The 9,542-nt window shown below is 31.0% G+C and overlaps 1 protein-coding gene across 1 annotated transcript; it reads left to right on the top strand.

Annotated features, from left to right (window-relative positions):
- The first annotated feature begins 2,655 nt into the window (after positions 1–2,655).
- Positions 2,656–9,190, top strand: LOC107621697 (uncharacterized). Its single transcript, XM_016323719.3, has 14 exons — positions 2,656–2,948; positions 3,963–4,021; positions 4,267–4,384; positions 4,646–4,719; positions 4,857–4,925; positions 5,192–5,803; positions 6,063–6,598; positions 6,782–6,846; positions 7,176–7,255; positions 7,409–7,513; positions 7,768–7,907; positions 8,033–8,161; positions 8,394–8,546; positions 8,629–9,190. The coding sequence occupies exons 1-14, from the start codon at positions 2,747–2,749 to the stop codon at positions 8,771–8,773; spliced, it is 2,487 nt and encodes an 828-aa protein (XP_016179205.1). The 5' UTR covers positions 2,656–2,746; the 3' UTR covers positions 8,774–9,190.
- Positions 9,191–9,542: the final 352 nt, after the last annotated feature.

Raw genomic sequence — 9,542 nt, 5'->3', positions numbered from 1 at the left:
AAAAAAAATTACTAGAAAATAAAACAAATTGTATTTAAATTGTCTAAACCAACTTACACAATAATAAGATTTAATTTATTTTTTTTTTAAGTTAGGAATGAAACTTAAACTTACAACTTTTAAATGAGTATGTAGAGACTATATTATTTAAATTATAGCTCGTTAACTAATTTATATTTACTTTTATGTTATTTAACTATTTTACTTATACATATGTACTATTATTTTAGATGAACTTGATCTTATCTATACCACATTTGAGCTATACATTATCCAAATTAAATTGATTTTTAAAATAGAAGCACAAAAGGTAATATATATCTTTTTTGGTAGATTAACAACAAAAAAGAAAAGGTAATAATACTATGAAATACAACCAATTTTCTCGTTTAATAAACAAAGATCTTATTATTTAATATAATTTAGTTCACAAACTTCTAATATACCCTACTTCTTAATTATTATTTTTACATTTGCTCAATTGACTTATGTTATCATTATTTTATAGTAATTTAAAATTTAAATTTAGATGATCTTTATCTCATCTATTTTATGTTATTAGGGATAAAAATGATATAATCTAAATAAGGGTGGAAATAAATTATAACATGTCAAACTTCATCTTAATAAGATAGGCTTTCAATAAAATTTATTATCCTGAGCCAAGTTTTTAATTTGATATAGATTATTTATCAAGTATTAAGTTTGGCTTTAGTTTGACCTAATATCTACTAAAAATTTTGTTATTTTTAAAAAATAATAAAATAACTAAATAATAAAATAAAATAAAAATATTAAATACAGTATAAAATAAAAATATATATAATTAAAAAAGGTTGCGGGTTCGAGTCTCCTATCTTTAGTAAAAAAAAAAATAATAAATACAATAAAAATTAATAATTAAAAAATATTAATATATAAAAATCTTTAAATATAATAAAAGATATAAAATTAAAAATTTATTATTATACTTTTTAGTATAATAAAATTATATATTTATATATTTTTAAAAACTTAGACTGATTGATTAAATAATCTATTTTATAAGTTTAAATTTTGCTTATTAAAAATTTTAAACATTTTAAATAATTTGAACCTGAGTTTATGATAAGAATTTAATTGGGATTTAAGGGTTTAATACATTCAAAGTAATAAAATCCTAATGGAAGGGGATAAGAAAAGAATGACATCAAGAAGAGGAATTTATTGGCATAAAGAGACACTTGTTCTTAGCAACCTAGGTCACCGGAAAGGATTTCCTACTAGACCTTCAAAGAACCTGTCCTTGACAACCTAGATCAGAGGGATGAAAATTGAATCACTCAATTTTCTCCATGCAACAAGCAAAGCAAATCACTCACCTCACTTAATCACACTAAAAAACATGCATAAAGCACTAAGGAAATTTTATTCATCAAAGTTATGTAAATTGTCTCACCAGAAGGTGCTTAAATAGGCACCTAACAAACTAAAAGATAAGATAAGATAACTTAATTTAAATCAGATTTGATCTTATTGGATTAGATCAGATTTGATTTAAATTTTAAAATCCTAAAGATATGATAACTAATTTAAATCAGATTTGATCTTATTGGATTAGATCAGATTTGATTTAAATTTTAAAATCCTAAAAATACTACTAAACAAATTATAACTAAATTAAATCTTCTAACAAACTCTAACAGAAAAATAAATTAAAATAAAAGCCTAATAAATTCGAAATAAATAATAAATTATGCCTCCTATTGAATTTGAAAAGTATTATTGGGCTTCTTATTGTCCTGACTTAGCCTATTGTGCCTTATGAGTTGTCGCCCTTTCAGCATTACTGTTTTTGAGACGAACTCTTGGTTTTCTAGATGTCCAAGTCTGGCATGGTCTGATTCTTCTAGTATTCAGATATTTGAATGTGACGAAATTACCATTCTATTCCTTAACTCTAAAATGACAAAAATGCCTTCCTGACCACGTATTAGTTTATTTTTTATCTAGTCAAGCTATACATTTTTCAAGCAGAAGCACAAAATATATTCCTTTCAAAAAATACTATATATAAAAATTTTGGCACATTAAACACAAAAAGTAATAATTTTTTTATTTAGGTTTGATTTGTAAAAATTTTAAAAAAGGTGTTTATATTTTTTAAAAGCATAAATTTTTTATTTTGTATCTAATAAATCTCATATTTATAACATTTTAAAAGATAAAGATGCTTTTGAAAAAAAATTTAAAATGGAACTTTTAAAATATGTTTTGTGCTTATTAAAGTAAAAGAATCTAATATAATCTTATACATTCATTAATATCTAAATATAACTTTTAATATTAATATTTATTATAATATTTTAAAATTTAAAAATTATTTTATTAAATATATTTATTATTATTTGTATTTATTAAAGTCATTTTTAATTTAATTTATTCAATATAAATACTATAATTTTTAAAAAAATTATCTTTTAAAAACTAAATTTTATAAATTATTTTAAAAAAATAAAAATTCTATCGAATTCAACTAAGTCAAAATGGTTAATTTTAAAAAATAAAAATTTTACCAAATCAAATTAAGTCAAAGTCAACAAAGATTTTTTTTTTAATCTAAGTTTGTTCACAAATTTGAAATTTCTAATACCCTTGTACCCTACTTAATTAATTGGTCTTTTAAACAATATTATTCAGCTTTCACACTTTCTGCAATCCCATGTTCTGACTTCTGAGAGAACCACCTCGGAATCACAAAAAAAAAATGTCTTTCAATTCGATTCTGTGGTGTCATCCAAAACTGATTCTTCTCACTGTTTTGTTACTGTTTGGTTCTTCTCTCTGCACTTCTGCAAGTGAAGGTGAACTTGTTGGAACAACGGTTTCTGGTGGCAACTTCTTCACCGTTTCCAGCTTCAGCTACCCTGAGACGACTATCAAGCCCTTTGATTTGCGCTATATCCGAGGTTTATGAATCAATTGGCATTGACCCTTTTGTTCATATGCTATGAATTGTTCTGTTTTTGTTGCTCATGAAGCTTTTTGATGGGTCAAAATTGGTTTTTTGAACTATACTTTCACTTTGTGTAATAAAAAGCTTCTCTTTTATGCTATATGAATTTCTGTGGTGGTTGTGTTGTTTCTCCTTAAGAAGCATTGTTCCAGTGTGAATTTTGATGTGTCAAAATTGGATTTTTAACTATACTTTGATACTTTCGCTCTGTGTGACAAAAGTTTCTCTTTTATGCTATGAATTTCTGTGTTGTTGTTGTTGTTGCTCATGAAGTGTTTGCTAGTGTAAATTATGATGTGTCAAAATTGGATTTTTGAAGTATACTTGAATTTGTGTGATAGTATTTTCTCTTTAAGTTCATCTTTCTTTTCTGTTGATGTTTTATAGTGGTATATAGTTCCTAGTCTTCAAATTGTTGTTGGTTTTGAACTCTGAGGAATTGGGTAGTTGTTTAATTATGCAATTTTCATGTTTGATCTTTCTATGACAAGGGTTTAAGGTCAAAGTTAAACCCTTTTGATCATATGAGTGTTTTGGTTTTCTGTTAACTTTTGTGTAAGTTGACATTGAAGAAGTAGATGAATATGTTGATGGCAATAGCCTATCATTGTGGGGCCATTGAGTTAATTTTTGCCTTGATGACTTGTTGATATAGTTCTGATTGTAAGTTTGTGATAGTTGATTTGTGATCATTGTGCTGCCTCATTTTTGTGCCTCTTTCTCTTTACCTACCTACCATTGCTTAGTTATTCAAGAATCAAATGTATGTATGGATAGGTTTAAAACCACTGGCACTTCTTATAATGTTGTGTTTATATCTAACTTCTGTAACATTTTTCCTGTCTAATGTTTTAGTGATTCAATTTGGTATAAGATACTAAGCACTGTTAGTTTGGAGGAATAAAATCTTTGTTAGACTTATCGATGATCTTACTGACTTGTCTCTTGATGGTTTCTTATGTTGCAGTTGATATACCGCCATCGTTTTCTGCTGTGTCCATAGCATTGAATTCAGATGTAGATCTTGTAAGTATATCTGTAACTTTTTTCTTTTTTTTTTTAATGTTTTACATAGGAGCACCTTAGAACACTAGCATTGGTATTCAGTGTTGGTGGATCTTGCTGGGGAGCCATTTCTTTTAGATTAAATTAATGTCATTTGCTTCTATTTTGACATTGATTTTAGTCTTATTCTGCCTCATATGGCATGATCCGGAGATGCTAATGGTTTAGTTCTGATGAAACTCAGATGTTCTTAATTATTTTTTCAGGATCTTTCAAGGGTCGATCGAATTCCAAAAAGCTCACTGCCAATAATATGTTTCAGAGATGGCAGCCCTCCTCTGCCAGATGCCTTAAACACAACTCTGAAAGATTCAGTTGTCTCAGGTAGAAGCCCGTACCGAAACATATTCTAATAAATCTGTTTTCTAAGGTTAAAGTTTGAGTATATAAGTTCTATCTTAAATTTCTTTGAGAGATGTTTTTCAAATTGTTAGAAGATTTTCTATCCTACATTATGATCAGCAGCAATTGTTCAGCATCTTGTTCTCCGTATTCTTGACCACGAAAAAAGATCAAGTACTCTTTCTGCCTGTAAAATAATTAGTTCCACGTTATAATTACTTCTTGTTTTTGTTGTTTCTTCAGGAATAAATGATCTTGATGTGGAGCAGTGTTTTCCTATGCAGAAGAATATCACTATGAGATTGACAAATGAACAGGTATTGTCATTCATTTCTTTATTCTCTTATGTTGGTATTATACCTTCAAGCTCGGTGTTTTCTTTCCTGCATCCTATAAAGCTCACAAGTGATTTTACTTATTGCTGTATAGACCGTAAACACGAATTATTGTTTAGATATCTGCAGGCGCTTGGTACATTGGTCTATTCAATGGCATTGGAGCGACAAGAACACAATCAAAGATGGTACAGTTTATTATCCAAATATTACTTTTATCATGAAGAACTCTGAATATTTCAAGTATACCTTGTTACTTGCTGCAATATTTCTTTTCCTTTCGGTTCTGCCTTGTTGAGTTGAATTTAGTTGTCATCTTTAGTCAAATAAGAATTATGTCAAATTGTCAATACATACTTCCTAACTCCTCTATGCTTGACTCATTCTATTCCTATCAAAGTACCAATCCACTGGCTGCATATGTATGAATAATATTACTTCTTTGTCTTTGCAGATTAACCGAGGCTCATCATACTCCTTCATTGCTAATATAAGTGTGGAAGCATGCACGAATTCGATGATGAAGGGGGTGTTCTGTAACAGTACAGTCTATCCACTTTCATGCACATCGTCCAATGTCTTTAAATATTATGATTTGGATGCTACAGAGGTGAAGAAGCCGATGATGGAAAATGCTCTGACCTGCAAAAATAACTTCGAAACTTCGTGTGTTCAGGAAGGCGTACCACAGTTCTATTCCTTGGATATAACAAATATGGCAGAAGAATTGACCATTACAGCAGCAAATGTCAAATTCAACTCTACATCTTCAAATAGCACTTCTAGTGCAGATGATTTTAAGTTAATGTGTTATGCTCGCCATGGTGCAATTCCTTCAGAGACTTCGCATGATTATTCCAGTGATTTGAGTAAATCCCCTCTTGTTATTCGTGCTCCACAGATTGGTCGTCTATACATTAGTATATTACCGGTTAATCTGGCAAAAACGTTAGATGGAACTCAGGATGGCAATGCCAAAGTTTGCTATTCAATGGAAACACAAGTGGTTCAGTGCCCTCTTGGTAAAGCTGGACCGAATTGCACAATGGATAGCTATACACTTCAGGTAGTATTAATTGCAAGATGTTACTCTTGATATAATTCCTTTTTTCTTGTCCCTTTTAAGTATTTCTTTTTCTTTTTTCCAAGAAATTAAAGATTATTTCCAAATCATGTCAGAAGAATACAATGAAGCTAAACAGTTGAAGTTTTTCAAATATTTAATTCAAGAACATCTTGCAACAGAATCAGTTCTATATCTTAAAGCTTGAATATATTTTCTTGCGTGAATAGTTTATTGAAAAAATAATAATGGTTGTCTGCAGACAGTCCTAAGTAGAATTCCAATGCCGTTCGAATCATATTATTTACCAGTTGGTGAGGTAGAAATGGCAGAGTCGGCAAATTTTCCTCTTGAGCCACTTTCAAACAACACAATGAACCAAGGAGAAACTGATAACATTTGGACTTACTTTATTTTGGACATTCCTCGTGGTGCAGCTGGACGAAATATTCATGTACGGCTATCCTCAGATGTGAAGATTAATTATGAATTTTATGCTCGATTTGGTGGATTACCTTCTCTTGAGAGTTGGGACTATTATTATGCTAACAAGACAAGGAAGAGCGACGAATCGGCGTTTTTCATGCTATATAGTTCAAAAGATGACAATGTTGATTTTTACATTATTTATGCTAGAGAAGGAACATGGGGTTTTGGTTTAAGACATCTTAATGCAAGCGGCAATTCTTTGAAAGCACAAACTGCCATGTCTATTTCACTTGAAGGATGCCCGAAACATTGCTCGTCTCATGGTGACTGTAGATATTCTTTTGATGCTAGCGGATTGACATCGTATAGGTATACGTTAGACCCTTTCTATTTATCTAATTTATCATCCCTATTTACCTCTCATTTGTTTTGCTAAATTTTGTGTAAAGAATCAGATGCTAAGTTTCATAGTTTATTGGATTGAGTGTTTTGTTCTGGTTTCCAATTTCCTTGATACTTTTCTTACAAATTGTTTTTACTTCTTGTCCTCAGCTTCTGCTCTTGTGATCGGAACCACGGGGGCTTTGACTGTAGCGTTGAAATTGTATCGCATAAAGGTAAATCATTCTAAGTGGTGCTTCTTGTAAGCGTATTAGTTCAAACCATGTAGTTAATAAACATATTTCTGGTCAATCATCTTTTTTGTTTACTTTTCTCTTCACCGAGATCGACATGAATGTTTATTTAACATACTATGTAAATGTATTTTTTATTCCTTGAGTAGTTTAGTTTGGAAACTTCATTCCAAATATATTAATCTAAAGCTTGAGAATGTTTTTCTTGCTTGTTTCCAATTCAGTTTGTTAAATATAAATTTCCTGTTATGTTTCAATTCAGTTTGTTATATATTTTTGCTCTTAAAACTTAGTTACTAAAATTTTTGCAGGGCACATAGTGCAATCGATTTTTCTCATTGCATCGAATGCAGCAGCAATGCTTCCTGCCTATTGGGCCCTTCGGCAGAAGGTGGTTCTTTATTCTTTACTTTATTTAAACTAACGGAGACACAGCTTTGATTCACCATTAGTACTCGTATTGTTGAATGAGAGAGCATTTCATCCAAATTTTCGACGAATAAAGTGACTTATTGTATGGACGATGATGGGACCCTTTATGCAGGCATACGCAGAATGGATTTTGTTCACTTCGAGTGGAATTTCGAGTGCGATTTATCATGCATGTGATGTAGGCACTTGGTGTCCCTTGACCTATAATGTTCTTCAGGTTACTGCTCTGCCTTCATTCTCTCTTTTCCTCATTTTCTTAAATTTTTTAGTTTTGTTTTCAGACCATGAAAGTAAAAGATGTTATTAGATTGGATTGACAAACATAACATTTAAGTCTCCTGTGTAATCGTTTCGAGCTTCAATAATCCTATACAATCTGACATCTGAGTTTCTGATAGGATTTGTGTTCCTTATTGGATGAATTATGCTGTCTGGGCTTAAATTTCGCTGTTTTAAACATTGTTATTTCAGTTCATGGACTTTTGGCTTTCTTTCATGGCCGTGGTTAGCACTTTCGTGTACTTAGCCTCGATCAATGAAACACATAAGAGGGCAATCCACACAGCTGTTGCTATCTTTACTGCACTCATGGCTGCAACCAAGGCAACCAGGTACTCTCAATGTTGACGAAAACAACTTCGACTTTGACGCGTGCATGCATTTGCTGATCGAAGCTTTTAAGCTCTTTAGTTTGTTCATGTTTATCTTACATTGATTGTGATTTCGATTGCAACAGATCTTCGAATATTGTTCTTGTGTTTGTGCTTGGAGCTATTGGTCTTCTAATCGGTTGGTTGATAGAGGTCTCATCAAAGTATAGGTCCCTTTCATTTTCATTCAGATTCTCACCAAGTTTCCCTCAAAGGTGAGTACAAAACTACAAATACAAATACTAGTATTGAGTATAATACGATACGATACGATTCATGAATACAACCATTCTATGAAAATTTCTCACAAGGTTAAGATGTTTGAGGTAGCAGTAATTAATGCAGATATTCGCGAGTAAAAACGAAGTATTTGTGTATCGTAGATGGTAGATTTGTCTATTCGCATAATCGTTATTGAAAAACTGTAACAGTGAGGTTCTATTGCAGCTTGTTAACTATAAAGGATTGGCTCTATAAGCTTGTCATGTCGCTTTGGAGGCGGTTCCATTGGGGTTTTGCATTGGCCGGTTTCATCGCGTTAGCCATGGCAGCAACAAGCTGGGTACTTGAAACCAGTTCAACCTACTGGATATGGCATAGGTACTTATTTTCGACCTTCTTTTCGTCGTTGTTTCTCCGCCCTTCCTCAACTAACATTCGCGCTTTCAAACCGTTTTTGCAGCTTTTGGCATGTCACAATATACACATCATCTTTCTTCTTTCTTTGCTCAAAAGCAAGTAATGTGGATGCAGAGGAGGATCAGCTACCTACGACGGAAAACTATGCGCTTACTCGCCAAGACTCGTTTTCGAGAAGCGAGTCTTAAAATTTTGGTTGACACAAACATGATAGGGGAATTGGAATCAGAAATCAAAACTGAAGTGAACATTGAGGCAAAAAATGAGAGCAAGGTATCAACAACAGGTCATAGTCTCTTGTAAATTCTTTACCTTTTGTCATGAGAGTAAATGTTAGGATTTAAAATTCATGTATAAGGTTTATTGGAAAAATTGTACAGAGAACTAATCCTAGATATATATTTTTTAGTTTTGATTTTTACCCCTCATATGACACTTACCATTAGGAATTTAGAGTTTATATATATATTTTTTCATAGCAGTAAATATTTGAGGCTTAAGGCATGAGTGTGTATAGTGAAATATTCCCTTTCATATTGGAAGATACTTCTATTTAACATTTATGCTTAAGCATTCTCAATGAAAAACTCTCAAGGCAAACCAAATGTTGGGTCTTAAAATATACACTATGCTGCTATTATATTATTAGATTGCTTTGATTTCTAGCATTGAATTGTATTATTTTTAACCAACCCATTATGAAAGGAGTTCATTTTTATAAGCATTGATTGAGTAGATAACAATATAATATACAAAATACTGAATTAATGATAATAAATCCTATTCTTTGAAAAGTTGTTGGATGGTACTTAAGTATCAAAGTAGGTATGCTTAAAGTAACACGACCAAGTTGATAGAGACTTGTTTTCTTGTCCTATAAACAATTAAAAATAGAGTACAAGCATGCCATTGAGAAGAATGTTAATATGCTTTTTATATACTAGTTTTCATTGGTAT

The sequence above is a fragment of the Arachis ipaensis genome, chromosome B2 (genome assembly GCF_059453495.1).
Source record: "Arachis ipaensis isolate K30076 ecotype BB chromosome B2, ASM5945349v1, whole genome shotgun sequence".
NCBI classification, from domain to species: domain Eukaryota; kingdom Viridiplantae; phylum Streptophyta; class Magnoliopsida; order Fabales; family Fabaceae; genus Arachis; species Arachis ipaensis.
Note: the sequence above shows the minus strand (reverse complement) of the source record. Positions and strands in the feature narration are given on the sequence as shown.

Coding starts and splice junctions, on each gene's coding strand:
- LOC107621697 (XM_016323719.3), top strand. CDS start 2,747: ATGTCTTTCAATTCGATTCTGTGGTGTCATCCAAAACTGATTCTTCTC. Junction 7,908..8,032: donor GCTGCAACCAAGGCAACCAG/GTACTCTCAATG, acceptor CGATTGCAACAG/ATCTTCGAATATTGTTCTTG. Junction 8,547..8,628: donor ACCTACTGGATATGGCATAG/GTACTTATTTTC, acceptor CCGTTTTTGCAG/CTTTTGGCATGTCACAATAT.